The sequence below is a fragment of the Myxine glutinosa genome, chromosome 8, assembly GCF_964187855.1.
Source record: "Myxine glutinosa chromosome 8, kmMyxGlut1.1, whole genome shotgun sequence".
Taxonomy (NCBI): domain Eukaryota; kingdom Metazoa; phylum Chordata; class Myxini; order Myxiniformes; family Myxinidae; genus Myxine; species Myxine glutinosa.
Genome location: NC_136268.1, coordinates 59964843 through 59985894, shown reverse-complemented (window position 1 = coordinate 59985894; position 21052 = coordinate 59964843). Strand labels below are relative to the sequence as shown.

The following is a 21052-nucleotide window of genomic DNA, read 5'->3' as shown; positions in this document are numbered from 1 at the left end:
CCGACTGTCTTTCCCGGGCCAGCGCGAACGCGGTCCACCTGGGCGTGGACTTTGCGCTTATGGCGGCGGACCAAACCACCGACACCACGGTGCAAGCCCTCCGGGCGGCGGACACGGGCCTCCGCCTGGCCGACATCCCCTTCGCGGACACTGTCCTGCTCTGCGACGTCTCCCAAGGCCAGCCTCGCCCCATCGTGCCCGTCACCTGGCAACGCCGCATCTTCGCCTCCCTCCACGGCCTTTCCCACCCGGGCCGGAAAGCTTCCCAGAAGCTGGTGTCGGCGCGATTCGTCTGGCACGGCCTTCGTCGGGACGTCCGCGATTGGACCAGCACCTGCACGGCCTGCCAACGGGCCAAGGTCCACCGACACACCCAGGCCCCGCTGGCACCTTTCACCATGCCCGAACGACATTTCGACCACGTCAACGTGGATCTGGTGGGCCCCCTCCCCCCGTCACGGGGGTTCACACACCTGCTCACCATGGTGGACAGGACCACCAGGTGGCTGGAGGCCGTTCCCCTCGTCTCCACCACCACCACCGCCGACGTGGCGCAGGCTTTCATCGCCACCTGGGTCGCCCGCTTCGGCGCACCGGCGGACATCTCGTCAGACCGCGGACCACAGTTCACCTCCGAGCTGTGGGGCGCGGTCGCCCGCAACCTGGGGGTCAAGCTCCACCGTACTACGGCCTACCACCCCCAAGTAAACGGGTTGTGCGAGCGATTCCACCACTCCATGAAGGCCGCGCTCATGGCCGGCCTTCAAGACGGCGGTTGGGCCGACCGGCTGCCGTGCGTCCTTTTGGGCCTCCGCACGGCCCCCAAGGAGGACCTCCAGGCATCCACCGCCGAACTTGTCTATGGCCAGGTGCTACGCGTCCCGGGCGAATTCGTGCCCGACGCTACCAGTCCCTGGTCCGCAGCTCACTAGCGCTCGGACCTCCAGGAGGCCGCCCGACGGTTTGCCCCCGTGCCAACATCCCACCACGGTGACCCCCAGTCCTACGTCCCCCCAGCACTTCGCACAGCGGAGTATGTTTTTGTGCGTCACGACGCACATCGGGGGCCACTCCGGCCGCCGTACGACGGGCCCTTCCGGGTGCTGCGACGGGACGACAAGTCGTTCGTCATCGACATCGGCGGCAGGTCGGACCGGATTGCGGTGGACCGCCTCAAGCCGGCGCACGTGGACGTCGACCACCCACCACGGGTGGCCCTTCCGCCGCGGCGAGGCCGCCCCCCGTCCACGGTGCCCCCCACTCGACCGCCCACCACCACACCGGACCCCCTCCCACGACCCACCAGGGGTCGCTTCGGCCGGGTCATCAGGACCCCCCTCAAATTGACCCTGCCGGTGCAAGTCGATTCTGGGGGGACGTGTGTAGCGGCTACCGCTGGGTTTTCACAATCGCCTTGCACCTATCAAGGACGCGGAGCGATCACCATGCCGGGCTCGTCCAGGACGCCCGGGCAGGCCCGCGCTCAACTTGCCAGGCCTCGGTCGGGACGCCCGGGCATGCCCGGGCAGGCTCGCCCTCAACTTGCCAGGCCGCAGCCAGGACGCTGGGCCACGCCCCCTCTCGCCTTTCCTGGGCAAACGCTCCGGGATAATATGTATGTATATTGCTGCCCGATAAACGGGCTTTTCAGAGTGCCTGAGTGTTTGGTTTGATTAAAGCAACTCGGATGAATTCCAGCTTTTTGTCGCGTCCATTCTTCCGATCGACGTGGGAGCCCCAGCTCCTTCAGCAGTATCTTAACATTTTATTTTTCAATATGTTGACTGTGCATCAGACATCTGATCCTGTATCTGTTTCATTAAATTAACTTCACACAAGAGAAATGTATTTCAATGACACCACCAATCAATCAATACCTTTTAGAAAGACATTCTTGGCAAAGGTTACCTTTTTTAATGCTCATGTGAAGTCTATTTAATCAAACTGCTGCATGATCAGACCTCATGTCGCAGATGAATTGTCATGTAACAATTGGATACAACATTTTTCTTCATTTGGTTCTGAATTTCGGTTCCTAAGTCAGGACAAGTGCTGTTTTGAAAGGATTGTCGTCATTGTGATTGGTGTTGATCAATCAAGATATCAATGCAACTTCACATGATTTTTAGCTCTTCTGCAACATTTGCTGCTTGCCCATTCGACCTTTTATGTCACCTGTCCATATTAATCTTCTACATCCTTCCACTTTACCCAGCATCAGCATCCTTTTCTGGTTTTCACCTTCACATCCTGTAATTTGTCCATAATGCTGTAATTTGATTTTGTTTATTGTGGGACACAGCCTTGTTTGTTCCCCAATCTCCTGTTTTGCTATTTGCTGATTATTATGGCTGTCCATGGTTTACACGGCAGCTTATGCCAGCTTCACAACTCAAATGCCTGGATTTTCCTGTCATTCATTATATTACCCTGTATGCATGAATCGAAAAGCAGGGTTAATCAATTGGTTCACTTTGTCTGTCTGTCTACAGGCGTTGGTTTATGATCAAGGAACTACTTTTAATTCCCATTGAATTATATATTTTGAACATGAATCAGAACGCAAACATGCAATTTTGCAATACTTTGACTTGAATTTGGCAAATTATACGGAATCTCATCCCGATTACGCATGTGCAGAGAGGAATGAAATAATATTTTACTGTGTCTGCCTGCCAGTGAAACAAAATTGAAAATCATTCCAAACATGAAATTTGGAGTTTTATGGGGTTTGTCCAAACATAATGTGTTTGAATGGGTAGTGTAATAGACACTGCGATATAATAGACACACAGCGATAAAACGGCAGTAAATCCCGGAAATAATTTATGACTTTACAATCCTTATTTTATTTGTATTGAATTATATACTTGAACACTTATATACTTGTAGATATACTTGGACAGCTGCTCGACAGTGATTCCGTTCACTTTTTTTTAAACAATCCTGCAGGTGTGCAAAATAATAAATGAAGTGAAAAAAAAGAGTATAACACAAATCGCTGTATCTGCACTTTCAAACCCCTTCTGTTTAGCAGTATTGGACATGTTAAATCGGATGGAGTATAAATGTGCTTCAATAGCGCTAAACTTCCCGAATTAGTTTAAACGATCTTTAAAATCATTATTTTATTTAACTTGAAGGATATACACTGCATGGGGTATCGTGTTCTATGATTTCTCTCGTTTCTCATGTATCTTTTGAGCTTCCATCCCATCATCTGTCATCGTGTCCTCTAGATAACTGAATGCAGGATCCATGCCAAGTGGTACACCCAGGTTGAGCTGATTATTCCATTCAAGTACAAATAAATTGATTGCGACCCTATTTCCATGTCATTTTGCCTCAGGTTTGCACAAAAGATATTTTAACTCAACAATGCATAGCTTGTAACTATTTTTTTACAGAACAAAATTTGAATGATAGCTCTACTATGCAAAGAGATTGATACCTTTTTATGCCTCCGCCAACAGTCGCCAGTAGGTGATTGTCTGTCTGGGGGTGTGGCCTCCTCCGTTGAGGGAGTAGCTCCACCCATTCTGGAAGAGGCTTCAAAAACAAATATCCACCATTTTGTTTACTCGCATGGCTTTGATTGAGGCCTCTTTTGTTAGGCCTGTGGTATCTTGCTCTCTCACTCTGTTTTATTTCAACTCTAATTCGATATCTCATTTCATTTTTCACAGTCGCTAACATGGTTTTAGGCTCGGTTGAAAAAAAAAAACGGCAAGAAATTTTGATGAAAGTTACTGTTTATAGAACGGAATGAATTTTCAAAGGCCTGTAACATAAAGTTCATGATTCCGAGAAAGACTTGGCTAAAGATGGTCGAAGAAGAAATGCGGGCAATGGGGTTAACAAGGGGAGATGCAGAAAATAGGGCAAAATGGAGAACATTGTCATGGGGACCGCAACGCTAACCCCCGCTCTTGCAGGGAAAATGGCCTTAAAATGCCTGTTGTTGTTGTAACATAAAGTTCATGGAGTCTCCCTCACAGCTTTATCTCGACTAATTCACCATCTGATTTCATTTTTATCGATGGTTTTGGACTCGGTGTCAGCAATAATTGAGAAAATTCACGCACACATGGGAAAATGTCGAGATATATTAAAATTTCGCTTTTTCTTTTCCGTTAAGATATTGTTATGTCGGTGGGTAGGGCATATATAGATATCATGCTTTGTCTGTCGAGTTAGAACACTCTTGATGTAATAAGTCCTGTTAGCCCGGTTTGTCGGATTAAGTGTGTACCTGTGATCATACGAGGATGATCCGGTCAAAGGTAGACTAGGGTCTAAGCTAATTCCCCTGTGTCAGACCTCTGTGATCATACCTGTGTCCCTTATGGCAATGCACTCTTATACATTAGATAGGCCCATTAGCACAACATTAATTAATTCCCCCTCCGCCACAAGACAATAAGACTGACCGGGAGAACCAACAGGCGGCAGAGGCCGCGCGGTAGTACACCATGGCGATCAAGCATTGACCAGGCAGGCTGAGAGCCACATCCAGGGAGAACTCGTGATTGGCCAGGGGACAGGCAAGCAAAGAGCAGGCCACCGATTGGCAGAGCAGGGAAGGACATGTGATTGGTCGGGGAAGGGACAAAAAGCTTCCCTGTGATTGGGAGTAAGGAAGGTGGAGGAGCGACACACTGATTGGCCACCGACCGATGACACCTCTGCCAATCAGTGAGGATGGCACGAAAGAGCCACAACAAGCGACGCGCTGATTGAAGGAGAGGCGCCAGTGACGTGAGAAGGCGCGGAAGACAACCAAGAAACAACGCACTGTTTGGGAGAGATAGAGAGTGACGTCAGAAGACGATCAGTAAAACCACTAGCTGACCGACATTTTCTCTCTTCGTTCTTCGACCCCCTCTCTTCCTTCGCCTGTCTTCGCCTCTGCCTTTCTCTTCCCTTCTTGCCTTCTCGTTCCCGTGTGGACCTTTGCCTGTTGAGCGCCGACGATCGTCCGCCCTGGTTATTCATCGCACGGGGACGCGAGACTTTCTGCGCACCGGCGGACGCTGGCCCGGCAGCGCGCGAGCGAGAGGTGTCATCGAGACCTGGTCACTCCGACGGCCGAGCAGTTCCCAAGGATCGGAGCCGTGCTCGGACTGCACGCTCGGGACCTGAACGACGAGCCTGAACGGACCTGACTGCCAGACAGATAAGCACAGACGCGAAAACAGCGACTTATTTTTATTCATTCTCCCATTGTTTTGTATATGAAATCTGTGTGGGGACGTCCCAATTTAGGATTTAGTTTTTACCGTTGCTTTCCTTGTCCGAATAGTTCTTCTAAATAAACCTTTTTATTATTTTCCCTTTCTATTCGAAATCCGTGTTCGGTTTGAATTATTTTCCTCAGGTTGAAGACGCGTGCGGACCGTCAGGTAAATCTCGCCGTTTCTTCCTCTTTCCTTCTTCCTCCCGCGCGTGTATAGCAAATCCGCCATTGATCGTCGCCTCGGAGTTAAAGCTCGTTTCCATCCGCGATTCCCCCGGTCTTAACCGAGGGGCAATCGCGCGACAATATACTTTTCCGTTTTGGTGACAGTCGTCACAAAAATGTCAACAACGTGGGGAGAGGGGCAGAGCTTTGATTGCCGACAGATATTTCTTCGTTCATATTTCATTCATCTAAAGGTAATCCTGTTTGAACACTCCATTCATTCCATCGATGTAATTCACATGTGTAAAATAAATAAATAAACAGACGGGAGATTGCCGAGATATTTTTTCGTTCTTATTTTATAAGCTATGTGCACGTACACTTAAAATAAGTTTATGTCTTTAACTTTAAAAATGTCATTTTGTATGCTGTAACGAAAAGAGTAACTTTGGTTTTCATGGGACAGAAAGGTGCAATGTAATGTTCTTATACACCGCCCAAACTACTTTTTTCTCAAGGGACTTTTCCATTTGAGCTGTATTCTTTACATCGTCGGAATGTTTCATTCGTTTGACGTAGTCACAATAAAAAGTTGCAATTAGGTTGTGTGTGTGTGCGTGCGTCGACGTCGACATAAGAATCGGAGCATCGTTGGGCATAATAATTGGAAATCGTGAGAGATAGAATTGCGAGAAATAGAAGTATTATACCCCGCCCAAATAAGATGCGTTTTTATAATGCAGAGGAAACAAAAGCTGGTGGAACATCCCCCGAAGCGTTTTCATTGTGTAACATCTCTGATGATGCTTTACCATAAATTGCAAACTGTAATAGATTTAATGAAGCGATTTCATTCTATAATTTGCGGGGTTGACTTGTTTACGCAGCTGGTGGGACATCCCACGAAGCTCTCGATTATAGCGTGGCTAAAATTCGCAGCCGTGAAAGCCATGAAACGCGAAGCACATGGCAGCGAATGCAGAAGCAGGTCAAGTTTGCGGCTCTTATTTTGTTTTTGTGCATATGTCCTGCTGCCTTGATGTCCTGCTGCTTTGATGTCCTGCTGCTTTGTCATGCATGGCTGGTGAAAGATGAGTTTTATAAATGTGTGAAGCTTATGGCTCATGATTTTATTTTTTATTTTTTTTGCTCCCGAAAAACAGCAAATATGCGAGACGCTGCCGCGAATAGGAAAAAAACCCACAAAATTGTGGGACACTTTTCAGCGAATAGAGAAACAGGTTGCATTTTATCAACAACGAATACGCAGAACCCGTGAATAGCAGAACCGCGAATAGCAGAACCGCGAATAGCGGGGTGTACCGCAAATAGCATGCTAGTCATGTACTTTTGTAGGATGAAGTTCACATTTACATGCACAGCAAATGAAGAGCTTAGAAAGGAAAACTCTGTCTCTCGGTCCCTGCTCTCAAATGTTGTGTTTGTGTCCTTCCCGCTCTCTCCCCATCTTATCTACCGCTCCCGATGTTATTTGTTTTATGTGTCTGTTTGTCTTTCTGTGTGATTAATGTTCGCTCTTTCACGAGCCTCGATCTTGTATACAAAAAAAAAGAAAAAAAAAAGTAAAACCAAGAGATCAAGGTATCCTTTATTGATCAACAAAATCAGGCTAATAACCATTAAGCACTATGTTAATATTAATTAATTAATTTACATATATTAATAGTAAATCAATCAATCAATAAATGTATCAATCATATCACGTGCTGTGACTGGTGTCACACTGATTCATGAATTCTCATTGTTCACACATCCACCTTCGCATTTGCACAAAATTGTGCAACGAACACCAGCTCTGCAGCACTTGCAGTTCCCTGTGCATGACTTCACACAGCCACACTGCAAAAGGATGGAACAGGCCTTGCTGCTGTCCTCAAGGGTTGTCCAGAAGGGCAACCACCCACCACTGCTGTCCTTGTGCCACCCCCAGTCATGGAAGTCAGGGATGTCCTGGTAAACAGACGTTGCCTGACTCCAGAAGAAGCTGACCTGCAGCATTGCTCTGCGGATGTGGTGATATAGAGCAGCTTGTGTTGGTGGTAAGGCCTCTAGTGTCTTCTTCCCACTTGTGAAGAGTCGAAGCCTAGCCTCATTGACTCTTTCCAGACCACAGCCCTTGCTGTACATGACTACAACAAAGCGCTCTAGAGTGCACATGTGCTGGGACTGTGGGCTGAGCTCTTGGGGTTCACTGGTGAGGGCAACAAGGGTGTCCGTCAGTCCTGGCTGACCTGCCAGGCTGACCAGGCTGACTTCTTACCACATCCCAGGAAGTGTGACACAGTGTCACAGCCTGTGACCGCGTGGAATAGTGGCAGTGCCAGGCACGTTGATGGTCCCAGCTGGGCAGAGAGAGTGTGGATAGGAATGTCACGCATCTTCTTCCCACTGCCGAGACAGACCCACAACTGGGACAGCCCAAGTGATGATAAGAAGTGAATGGCCAGGATGACCACATCACTGTCGACTGTGCGCACCAAGGCAACCTGGTGGCGCTGCTGTGCTGCATGGGCAAGATGGAGCAATATCCTGGTATCAGCCTCAGTCTGGTTACATGGCTGAAGACCAGACACGTCATGTTGTTTGTTGGAGAGAACACTCTCCTTGTTGGTGCTGAGGAGAAGTCTCCCACCCAGATCCTGCTTTACAAGCTGTGCACTCAGGAAGGGGAACAGTTCCCTCTTGTTGTCAGTATTCTTGAGGAACCCAGTGTTCCAGTCCTTCTTTGGAATACGGGTCTGGCCATCCCCAATCCTGGTACATGGGCCTAAGCCACGACGATGGTGTCTCAGGGTTTTGAGGTTGTCCTCTGGGTAGGTGTCCCAGACAGCATCTACCCATGTGACAGTTGGAGTTACCTGTGACTCCACAAATGGCACCAAATGCTGTGACACATAATCAGTGAATGTGTGTGCTGAGGTCGGCCGCACCATGTGAACAACAGCTGCCATGTCAAGTACCACAACTGTGGCTGCTTTGGCTGCAGCTGAGTGACCAGTGGGTGCCTTTAGGTGCTCTAGAATGTCCGACTTTTTGCCAGACCTGAGTGATCCTTGGTTTGAGAGACGAGGTGGTTCTCTCTGATTCTCATACCGGAAGAACTCTTCCATGTCTGCATCAGGTCGAGACTGCAAGGACAGGAAAAGCTTGGTTATGAGGGAAGAGTTTCTCTGAGCACTGCCTGATGTGCCTCCCTTTTTGGTGGTAACAGGGCGATTGGCAAATGTGAGAACATTTTGGCATTTGAGAGTGTTTGTTATTGGCAAAGTGTCATCTAGAGTCTGTGTTACAAACTTGGCATGCAGATCTTTTCCAAGGTTATGAAGCTGGGCAAGCGATGCAACAACTTCATCTTTCATGACCTCCTGTGTGTGTAGAGCCACAAGCTCATGGCCATTGGCAAAGGGATTACCTAGCTGTTCAGCTATCTCCACAAATGACAGAACATCTTTCTTGTACTTAGTCTGCAAAGCACTTGCTTCTTCGTGATGGGTAGTGCGTGAGCTTGCAGTGTTCAACACAGCCTCAAACTCCTCGATACATCGAGAGCAGTCGGGACCTGCTAGCATGAAAAGAGTGAAGGCCTCAGGGTTTTCATACAGACCAACTGCATCACCATGGGCCTGAAGGTTCTTGTTTGACTGCTCATGAGATTGGTCCTTGCCAATGAGGCTGAACTTGTGCGGTGACCTCTGGACAACAAAGTTCCCCTTGAGAAACTCAGCATACAACTGTGGGTGCTTCTCAGGCAACTGGACCATATCCCGCACATGCACTGGTAGCCAACGAGCATAGCTTGTGTGGTCCATCACATGGAACCAGGAGCACAGCTCATCACAGACCTGCACATACAGCAGGAAGTCTCCCTCACGGAGAGAAAGGATGAAGCGGCACATTAGGAGCTCCAGGTCCACGATGGTAGACCAGAACATGAACATGGGATTGTGAGTTCTGGACCTTTGAGCCCAGATCTCTAGAGACTCAGGTGGTCCCTCAACACCAGAGCAGTAATTGGAGTATGACTTCTGTCTGAGGAGATACAGACCCATGACAGAGACCTGATGAGCATAGCGAGTGCGCTTTATATGATGCTCATGAAGCACAGACTGGGCACGGCCAGATGTGAGGACCTGGGCCTGAGTAAGAATGTTGCTCCACCCAGAGTCCCGCAGCAACTTACCAATCATCTGGTGCATTTTGTCCTCTATGTGTAGAGCGCCCATCATCAGGACCAGCTTATCTTCCCCCATTGTGTCAGGGAATGACAACTGCAGCTGCTTAGCGATGGCATACAGAGGCTGGTCACCACCAAGCACAGGAGTTTGACCAGGGTTGAGGGCCTCTGTGCCTTGCATTGTGAGATGCATTGCATGTTTCATCATAGAAGGTGTGGCTGCTTTGTCAGGGAACAGAGGTAGAACCCCTATCAATGCCTTAGGCTTCACAGAGTCATCACTCATGAGTCGGGAGTTGTAGCCTGACCAGGTGATGACTTCACCTTCTGGCAATGTGTCCTGTTTCAGCACTGTGGACACATGTGCCATCCAGGACTCATCCTTGAATTTGGCTCCATGTAGCAGATTATGAGATGGCCGAGAATTGAGATCTGGAGTACATGGTACATGCAAATCATTGCTTGAGAATTCAGCTGGCTGAACCACTGTGTAGGATTCAGGAAGTTGTGGTACAGTAGTGTCTGTAGGATCCAGCTCGATAGAGGGTCGCTGTACTCCTTGGTTGTCCCAAGACAGGTGGTTTGTCACGCTGATTGCTGTCCCATGGAACTCATCATGGGAGAAGTTACCTTGGTTGCTGCTATCCAAGTTGTCTACATCAAAGGTCACGAAGACCCCACTACAGATGTTTGTGGGCAGCACAACTCAATCCTGGACAAACTGTTTGACGTGTGCTCGTGCCATGGATCGCCTGATCTCCAAGACACGACTGTAAGACACAGAAACCCCAAAGGCATTGGCATTATTGATCTCTTTCTTCCGCCTACCCTCACCATGCAGCTTGAGGCCCTGGTACAAAGGGAAAGGGGTCTCGTGTTCTTTGTTGTGACGGATGTTGCTGGACTTTGTGGCGTGATGTGAACCACTGCAGGTATTATAAATAATCTGCTGGGCAATGGCGCTTGCAACTCTTGCCCTGCCTTGTACCTGCGCCTGCAACTCCTCATTGCTCTGTTCACGCAAGATTGAGGGGCCCTGGAGCAGGATGTTGAGGAAGCTTCTCAGCTGTCCAGGGATGGGAGATGTCAGGGAATCAGAGGCAAAAGAACCAGTAAATGGTTCTTGCCTCTGGAGACAGCATTTCCTAAGTATTACTGCTGCTCGCATCAACAACAAAGCATCACCCTGACCTATCTGGGACTTATGGGCTTCAGCTATTAGATCTCCAACGTTCTGGTTGCTAGAGATATCGACTTCCTTGCCCTGGGAGAACTCTGTCGACTCAGGAAGCAGCTTCAGAAGATACTCCTTGAACCGTGTGGCATGTGGTTCCCTGGTATCAGAACAGGGAATTCCCTGTTGCTCCACAAGTGTTCTATATAACTGTCGCAAAGCAGGCAGTTTGAAGACTGAGTCAGAGTCCTCGACTAAAGCAACAACTGAATTGAAGTGGGGGGCAGGAAGACCTGCAGATGATCTGCGATCCTCAGCACGAGCTGAGTCTCTCAGGTGCAAGTAACACTGTACATGATAGTAAGTGTCACCAGCGTGGGCATCAGCTGCGTGGGCAATCAGTTTGCCCAGAAGATTGAAATTGTTGGTGCTCTGAGCCCAGGTCTTTAAGTTTGTGTCTACATTAAATGTTTCAACTTTACGTAGATTCTTTTGGTCCTGTCCCTCACATTATGCAACAAGGAGACTTCTGAGGAGCAGAAGACACTGCAAAACTGGACCGTAGTTTCTTAGGTGAGTTTTGGTCACTAGAATCCTCTTTTTCAGTGAACCTTCTCAGGCGAGAGTTACTGCAGTAGGTTCTGCAAACTTTGTGATATTTGGCATTGTGTGTCTGAAGCGTCTTAGCAATGCCCTGGCCCTCATCAAGCTGAGCCCATGACACTTTCAAACAAGAAGGCATGACACCAATGGCTTTAAAACCATTCAGATCTTTCTCAATTGAAGCAAGGCCCTCTTCCGTTGGCGTCTGCAACCGTTCATCCTTTTCTTCTTGGCAGACACAGCAAAGCTCCCAGTTGATGGCATCCATCCTTGCCATCCACCACCAGTACAGCTAGGACTTATATTCTCTATTCTTCTATTCTATTCTTCTATTCCCACAGCAGAACGACAGGCACCTGAAATAAAATTAAAAAAATTAAAAAATTAAAATTTAAATAAATTGTCAAACATAAAAATAAAAAAATGTAAAATTTCCTGTCAAGGCTACTGTCAAACAGACATCAGATTTAGAATCAGTGAGGTCCAAAACCCTAGAAAAGTGCTTTTAATTGTAAGTATGTGACTTTTGGTTGGCTAGTAACGGAAAAGTCAGTTTTTGAGTGGCGGCCATTTTGAAGTGTCAAATATGGCGCTCCCATTGAGAATTGGCTTTGGCTACCGGCAGATTTGAATTCAGCATGTCAAAAACTACAAGTGTGCCAAATGTCATGCTTGCAGACAAATCTGCACAATTTTTCCCCTCACAGAACAGACTAGAAGTGACCGTGTGCTGTGTGCAGGAAGGGTGTCGGAGTGAATTCCATTCAATGTACAATGTGCGCTGAGTGGGTTCATCAAAAATGTAGTGGTTTGAGAGGGTCATTAACCAGTGTGGCAGCTACATTCAAGTGTAAGGTGTGCACAGAGGAAGCTGCAGATGGCGGAAATGTTGAGTTGGATCTTGGAGACGGCGTGAAGCTGGAAGGTGTGAAAACATTTTGCTACCTCGGAGACATGCTGAATGGAGAAGGTGGATCAGACTCGGCAACGGTTGCTGAGTGAGATGTGCATGGAAGAAGTTTCTGGAACTGAGTGGCGTGCTGACGAGGAGGGGAGTGTCGTTGAAGCTGAATGGAAAGGTGTATGCTGCATGTGTGAGAAGTGTTATGATTTATGGGAGCGAGATATGGGTAATGAACGTAGAGCAGCAACGAAGGCTGGAAAGGGTGGAAATGCAAATGGTTCGGTAGATGTGTTGAGTATCGTTGAGGGAAAGGAAGACAAATGATGAATTGTGAAAGATGTTGGGAATAGAGCCTGTGATGGATGCTGTGAAGAGAAACAGGTTGAGATGGTTTGGTCATGTGTTGAGGAAGGATGAAAGTGACTGGTTGAGAAGCGTGATGGAAATGAATGTAGAAGGAAGTAGAGGAGGGGGAAGACCGAGATAGACTTGGCGAAAGATGGTCGAAGAAGAAATGCGGGCAAGGGGGTTAACAAGGGGAGATGCAGAAAATTGGGCAAAATGGAGAAGATTGTCATGAGGACCGCAAGGCTCACCCCTTCTCGAGCAGGGAAAATGGCCTTAAAATGCCTGTTGTTTCCCCTCCCTTCGCTTCCATCGGTGGATGTGTGGAGTATCGTTGAGAGAGAGAGGAAGATAAATGATGAATTGCGAAAGATGATGGGAATGGAGTCCCATAAATCATAACACTTCTCACACATGCAGCATACACCTTTCCATTCAGCTTCAACGACACTCCCCTCCTCGTCAGCACGCCACTCAGTTCCCGAAACTTCTTCCATGCACATCTCACTCAGCAACCGTTGCCAAGTCTGATCCACCTTCTCCATTCAGCATGTCTCCTTGGTAACAAAATGTTTTCACACCTTCCAGCTTCACGCCGTCTCCAAGATCCAACTCACCCCTCCCTTCCCTTCCATCGGTGGATGTGTGGAGTATCGTTGAGAGAGAGAAGAAGACAAATGATGAATTGCGAAAGATGATGGGAATGGAGCCTCTGATGGATGCTGTGAAGAGAAACAGGTTGAGATGGTTTGGTCATGTGTTGAGGAAGGATGAAAGTGACTGGTTGAGAATAGGGATGGAAATGAATGTAGAACTAGAAGGAAGTAGAGGACGGGGAATACCGAGTAGGACTTGGCTTAAAGTGGTGGAAGAAGAAATGGGGCTTAGCAAGGGGGAGATGTAGAAAATAGGGCAAAATGGAGAAGATCGTCATGCGGCCTGCAAGGCTAACCCCCGCACTAGCAGGGAAAATGGCCTTAAAATGCCTGTTGTTATTTTTGTTTCCTCTACCCCATCAACTAATATGTGAAGATAATTATCTTCTTCTTTTTTTTTCAGCCCAGACATTGACAGCAAGAATATGCGCTTTGCGTTGATCAGCGAGCATAAATCAGAGATTGGAGAGACAAAAGCTTTTGATGGGTGCATCCTCTATCTGCCAGTGAATATTGGAAATGTAAGGCATTTTTGCTTTTATTTGTTGTTTTTGTCCATAGTTGTGGGAAGTGGGGCATGTTTGTGGAATTTTGTTTTTGGTTTTGCCTCGATCAACCCTTGTCCCCTCCTCTAATGTCGTGCCCTCGCTTGCAAGTTGTGGGTTACGATGTGTAAATAAAAGTGAAAAAGTCTGATTTAATACATTTAAATTCCAGGCTATAAGGCAACAAAAGGTTAAAATTTTCAAAGGGGTGGAGTAGACTTTCTATCGGCACTGTACATGTACATAATACAGTGGAACCTTGACTTACGAGTGCCCCAACTTACGAGTTTTTCGAGATACGAGCCGTCGCTCCGGCAGTTTATTGCTTTGAGATGCGATCCGAGTTACGAGCTTTCGCCACCCGGTCACGTGGTTATCTTGCCGTTCAAGTACGTATCTCTGTCGTATAGCGCTGCGTTTTTGATTTCGCATTTTGGTTATTTCGAGTTTACGCCGCCAGGTAGGTTCTGGTCACGTGGTTATCTTGCCGTTCAAGTACAGTACGTATCTCTGTCGTATAGCGCTGCGTTTTTGTTTTCGCATTTTGGTTATTTCGAGTTTACGCCGCCAGGTAGGTTCTGGTCACGTGGTTATCTTGCCGTTCAAGTACAGTACGTATCTCTGTCGTATAGCGCTGCGTTTTTGTTTTTGCATTTTGGTTATTTCGAGTTTACGCCGCCAGGTAGGTTCTGGTCACGTGGTTATCTTGCCGTTCAAGTACAGTACGTATCTCTGTCGTATAGCGCTGCGTTTTTGTTTTCGCATTTTGGTTATTTCGAGTTTACGCCGCCAGGTAGGTTCTGGTCACGTGGTTATCTTGCCGTTCAAGTACAGTACGTATCTCTGTCGTATAGCGCTGCGTTTTTGTTTTCGCATTTTGGTTATTTCGGAAAATTTCATCTTCATGTCGAACATTTCATGTTCATGTTCATGTTTTCATGTTCATGCCATGCCAGGCCACAACTTGTTCAGAGTGCCGGCGATAGCTCGCCTTCTCTTTGTGGAAAACACGGTGAGATCCTTAACATCCAACAACTAATGGGACGCAAACGGGGCGCCCAGTTTAGCGGTACACACATTGATGAATCACCCTGCCTGTGATTCACCCATGACAGGTTATAGCTGGGTCGGGATTCAAACCCAGGCTGGACAGTTTAGACTTTAGAGTCAAGTGTGCGTACCTCCAGTCCAGGCCATCCTGCCAACTTGTATGCTGCATACAGGTGAAATATAAAGCGCGAGATATTTTTATATATACTGTATATTTAAAAAAAAATTGGTGTGGTTTTTGGCGGGCTGGAACGGATTAATAGCATTTCAATGCATTTCAATGGGGAAATTTGATTTGAGATACGAGCAATTTGAGTTACGAGCTCGGTCACGGAACGAATTAAACTCGTAAGTCAAGGTTCCACTGATATCCATCTGACAACTACAGCAGATAAAACATGGCTGGCTGAACTCCATAAAAGTTTTGCATACCTGTCTGTGGTACCCAGGGTTATGTCATGGGCACAAAAAATATCGCACCCACTTCACTCTTTTTCTTTCCCCTCCCTCCCCTCACTACTGCATTGATGGTGGGGTGTGTCTTGCAATTTTTGCCTGTACAAGTGCCTCTGCTCGTTGTTTACTAACCCCTGCTGCAGACTGAAGATTATTAACCATGGTACGAATATATATTTGCCTCACCTCCTCCACTATTCCCCCATCCCCCTCGGCTGCTCCTGAAGGGACCGGGTGCTCCTAGTACAACAAAACCAATCCATTTCTTGAAATGGACTTCCTAGCTTTCACCAGTTGTCCAGATGGCAGTAAAAGGAAACTGAGTGTAGGGATTGGTCTGAGCTTTAATTTAGACTTTTTGAGATGGTCCCATACCGCACTCCTCCTCTCCCCCCCACCCCCACCCCCTCCCCCTCCCTGCCCCTTCTCGGAACACTATTTTGGAACTAAGCTCAATCGGGCTGTCCAATTTTCTGAAATATCCTGAGGATCATGTACATTTATTTTCCATATTAAAAACATCCTTTTTAACTCAACTGGACTATGTCCAGCTGAGTTTTTGTCGACACCCAGTGTCCGTCGTCCGTCTGTTGTCTGTAAACAATTCGACATCTATGCTCTAAAAGTCACAAATATTGATTAAATTTGATGAAACTTGTTATGCAGCATCTTTAAGACATAAACTAGTTTGGGATAGCATTTGGGCGTTGCACGCCCAAAAATGGGCGTGGCAGGGCGGCCATATTGAAAAATCAATTTTTGTCATATATTTTTGGCACATACAAACTATATAGTTTGTGGTTCTATTATGCATATTCTAACCATATTGATATAGACCAGTTGAGTTCAGGTTCCCTGGAACCTCTAGGTTTCATTCAGTACACTGCCTGTTGGGGTTTTCATTTGCCTAATAACTTGGTGTGCTCCGCGTGCCTCACCACACGTCGTTTCAGAGGGACAGGCATCTTTGACCATTGTGGTGTGGTTTGGGTCTTCATGGTGTTTTGAGTCTTCAGGGCCATTTGGGTCTTCAGGGTCTTTTTGATCCTCTTGGGCCTTTAAGGATATTTTGGGTCTTTGGGGTGTTTTGGGTCCTCAGGGTCTTTTTGATCCTCTTGGGCCTTTATGGATATCTTGGGTCTTTGGGGTGTTTTGGGTCTTCAGGGACTTTTGGGTCTTGAGGGTCTTTTGCTTCCTCTGGGTCTTTAAGGGTCTTTGGGGGTATTTTGGGTCTTCGGGGTGTTTTGGATCTTCGGGGTGTTTTCCGATCTTCGGGGTGTTTTGGATCTTCGGGGCGTTTTGGATCTTCGGGGCGTTTTGGATCTTCGGGGCGTTTTGGATCTTCGGGGCGTTTTGCGGTCTTGATGGTCTTAAGGGTCTTGGGGGAATTAAAGGGTCGTCAAAGGTCTGAGGGGTCTCAGCAGTCTGAACCTAATTAATTGGGTTAATTTAAGAGGGTGTTAATTTTTTTGAAGAAGAACAACACGTTTTCTTCGCAATAGACATAATGACATAACAATATACGTTTACTCTATTACAATAAGATGGTTATCTTTTCCACTAATAAGGTTATCCTTTCTTTAGGTGAAATTGACATCACGTCGTGTTATGGATGGAACTGAAATTATCATCACGGTCCAATTCGTGAAACAACTATCTCCTGACTCACATCACTGCATCCCATTCTACAACATAGTATTCCGAAGGTTGGTTGGTTCTAAATATTTCGCATCCTCTCCCTCCATTCATCCAAGTGGCCGCAACGTGTGTGTGTGTGTGTGTGTGTCCGTGTGTGTGTGTGTTAATGTTCGTCTCCTTCACAACGAAAACCATGAAACCGAGCAGCCCCAAATTTTGTATGCATACTAAGGGAACACCAAGGGATTCCATGAAGAAAACTGTGTCTTTGAGTGTTTTTGAAAATAATTTATGCTAACAGGCTTAACCTTGTTTGGTCAGCCCGCATTCAGGTCTCTCTGCTTAGGGCTGTGGTTCTTAACCTGGGTTCGACCGAACCCCAGGGGTTCAGTGAGCCAGTCTCAGGGGTTCGGCGGAGATCCTCCGAAACGCATTGCAATTTATTTATTTTTGTTTTTAGTTTTGTATCAATTTTGAATCTATGTCTAATTACGCTTATTATTAATATTATTATTATTTTGCTATGTATGTTACGAATGAATGGAAATGTTATTTGTAATTGTATTCCCATCCCATTCATGGTTTCTCTGGTCTGTGTTTAAGATAAGTTGTTTCACACTGACTGTAGTAAGTTGAATCAATGAGCAACTTGCTAATTATTCTGTTGATGGTGCTTACTTGCTTACTTACTTACTGGATTTTGGACTTTGCAGGTGTTCGGAAATTCCAGTGAATAGCCTCGATTAGCTTGCCGTGTGTCGTGCGTCATTGGTTGCGCCTTACTTTGGAGTTACTGATTAATTTAAAAGTAAGTTGGAAATGTTTGTGGATATGCAGGGCGGGTTCAGAGTTATATTAAAGTCGAAAGTGGATGGTGATTATAAAATATGATTGAATTACTCAGAAAGCTAGGTGGAGGTGATATAACTCCTTTGGTTGCAATTCAAAACTAACAATTCGCAGTGTTCTATGTAATATTATAATGGGATTTGAGGTGACATAGAGTTGAGTCGATAATAAATCCCGTCATCGTAACTACAAGTTATGTTTTCTTCGTTAAAATTTCTCAGTTTTCAGAGGGGTACTGATTATATTTAAGCATGTTCCTTTTTAAATTTTTGTCATATAATTATTTGCCCGAACTCAATTAAGATCAGTTTGTTACTTTTTTTCTTTTCTTTTTGCAGTATGTCGAGCAAAAAAAGGAAGTGGTCGGAGGATTACGTGCGGTACGGGTTCACGTGTTTGACAGAACGGGACGGAAGTCAGCGTCCTCAATGCATGCTTTGCAATGTCAAGTTGAGCAACTCCAGCCTAGCACCAGCAAAACTACGGGAACACTTCAAAAAAAACTGCACGGCGAGGGGCAGTACAAAGACGGAACGCTGGATGAATTCAAATTGAAGAGAGTCCGATTCGACGCCAGTGCTACCTTGCCCACTCTCGGCTTCGTTCCAATTGACAAACCGATCCTCACCGCGTCGTATGAAGTTGTGTACCTGATCGCAAAGCAGGACAAACCACGCACCGTTGGCGAGACACTCATCAAACCGGCCGCGTTGAAGATGGCCAACATCATGCTGGGAAAAGCTGCTGAAAACAAGTTGTCTCTCATTCCACTCTCAAATGACACAATCAGATGCAGAATCGACGACATGAGCGACGACATCCTCGCCCAGGTAGTTGCTGATTTAGTCGCGAACCCGACGAAATTCAGCTTTAACTCGACGAGACCACCGACGTTTCGAATTTGAGCCAGCTCATCTTATTTGTGCATTATGTCAAAGGAGACGAGATCAAGGAAGACTTTCTGTTCTGCAAGCCTCTCACAACAACGACGAAGGCAGCTGACATGAAGAAGCTTGTGGACGACTTCTTCAGAAGCAACGGCCTTCGTGGAACATGGTGTCTGCAGTTTGCTCGGACGGAGCTCCAGCCATGCTGGGATGCAACGCCGGTTTTGGAGCGCTGGTGAAGGCCGATGCACCACACATCATCGTCACGCACTGCGTCCTGCACATGACGCGCTGGCATCAAAAACCCTGCCTCCAAAACTGGCCAATGTTCTGAAAATCGTCATTGAAACTGAATTACGTGCGAAGCCGTGCTCTGAATCATCGCATCTTCAAAGAGCTGTGCAATGAAATCGGCTCTGAATTTGAAGTCCTTCTCCACCACTCTAACGTTCGATGGTTATCACGGGGGAAGGTAGTGAGCCGTGTTTTTGCCTTGCGTGTAGAATTAGCCCTGTTTTTGCGAGAACACCAGCATTGCCATGCAACGCACTTCCAAGAGTCAGAGTTCATCCTCGCCTTGGCATACTTGGCTGACATCTTCGACGCACTCAATCATCTCAATTGCCAGATGCAGGGCGGTGGAGTGAATGTCATCGAATCTGAAGAAAAGCTGAGCACGTTCCGAAAGAAGTTACCGTTGTGGAGGCGGCGAACAGAGAACGACAACTTCGCAAACTTTTCGCGACTGGACGAGTGCGTGAGCGGGATCGAAGATGAGTCTGAAGTTGAAGGCACGGCTGTACTGGGGGAGCTGAAGCAAGTGATTGTCACACACTTGGATGAGCTGGGAAAGTCATTCGACGGCTACTTCCCAGACCAAGAGCAATACCCAACATGGGTGCGGCAGCCGTTTACTTTCGACGTTGCAACGGCAGATGTCAACAACCAATACCTCGATGATCTCATCAAACTTCAGCAGAGCCAGACTCAACAACAACTCTTCGGCACAAAAACGCTCTCAACGTTTTGGTGCCGCCAAATGGAAGGGTATCCTCACATCGCTAAAATTGCCCTTGAGATCCTCACGCTGTTCGTTACAACGTATCTCTGCGAGCATGCGTTTTCGAAACTGGTGGACATTAAAACAAAGAAAAGGAGCAGGCTTGCATGCGAAAATTATTTGAGGGTGGCTCTTGCCAAAACAAAACCACGCATTTCCCAGATCGCGTCCCGAAAAGAAGAACAGAAAACGCATTAAGATGCAATTCCTCTTAATTTTTTGGTCAATTTTGAAGGGTTTCGCGAGTGTTCGGTGGGTTTCGTTAGGGTTCGGCGCCTTTAAAAAGGTTAAGAACCACTGGCTTAGGGTCTTAATTTCGCCATTTTGTCCACTTAACTCAAGTATGCCTTGCCTCGGAACGGGTCGGTCGGTTTCTGTACAATAGAGCTTCATATCTACGAATGGTAATATAGCTGATCTTCATACTGTCACGTCCGCAGTTATCCGTAGTTATCACCAACCTTAGACGGATGAACCGAACCAGCTTTAACTCCCAAGGCGATCTCCAATTTGGCGGTTATGACCCGCGTTGGATGGAAGAAACGTGAAGCGTTCATCTACACTAACACAAGGGTTTATTCCGAAACCCAACCAAGAACATGGCAACAAAAATGTGACGATAATCATCCATATGTGTAAAACCGAAAAACACCGTCTGTGAAGCAATTTGGGAAGCCGTCAAGCTGTGGTTATGTGTCTATTAATACGTACGCACTGTTTGAACGCCGGTTGCTTCCTGTCTTTAACTATGTACGTCTATTAATTACAGATTGTTGTAATATACCTTTCGACCCTTTAGACTGCTGAGATCCCTTTGACCTCCAGACATTTTAAGTCCCCCAAGACCCTTAAGACCACAAATACCCTAAAAGACCTAAAGGATGCAAAATAACCGGAAGACCCGAAAGACACAAAAGACCCCAATAAAGCCGTCAAGCTTGATTGTGTCTATTAATGCCCCACTGTTTGAACACCGGTTGCTTCCTGTCTATTAATTAATTAGGGGGGGGGGTGGGTGGAAGGAAAGACCCTTAAACCCCAAGTCCCCCAAGACCCCGAAAAACCACAAAGACTCCGAAGACCCCCAAAGGCCCAGAAGACCCAAAATACCTCAAAACCTTAAAGACCCCGAAGACCCCAAAGCCTCAAAAGACCCAAAATACTTAAAAGACACTCAGACAATGACGACCCAAAATACCTCAAAGACACAAAATACCCCGAATACCCAAAAATATCCTTATGACCCAAAAACACCCCAAAGACGCAAAATATACTCAATACCCAAAAGT

General features: G+C 46.8%; 2 protein-coding genes across 2 annotated transcripts in view; one reads left to right on the top strand and one right to left on the bottom strand.

Annotated features, from left to right (window-relative positions):
• The window catches only part of LOC144893281 (uncharacterized), a 1021022-nt gene that overhangs the window by 386417 nt on the left and 613553 nt on the right, over positions 1-21052 (bottom strand). The gene's annotated exons all lie outside the window — the stretch shown is intronic.
• The window catches only part of PIWIL2 (piwi like RNA-mediated gene silencing 2), a 171794-nt gene that overhangs the window by 3519 nt on the left and 147223 nt on the right, over positions 1-21052 (top strand). Inside the window, exons 3-4 of the mRNA XM_078782829.1 lie at positions 13682-13799; positions 16914-17035. Coding sequence (XP_078638955.1) covers positions 13682-13799; positions 16914-17035 — 240 coding nt within the window. The remainder of the gene's footprint in view (positions 1-13681; positions 13800-16913; positions 17036-21052) is intronic.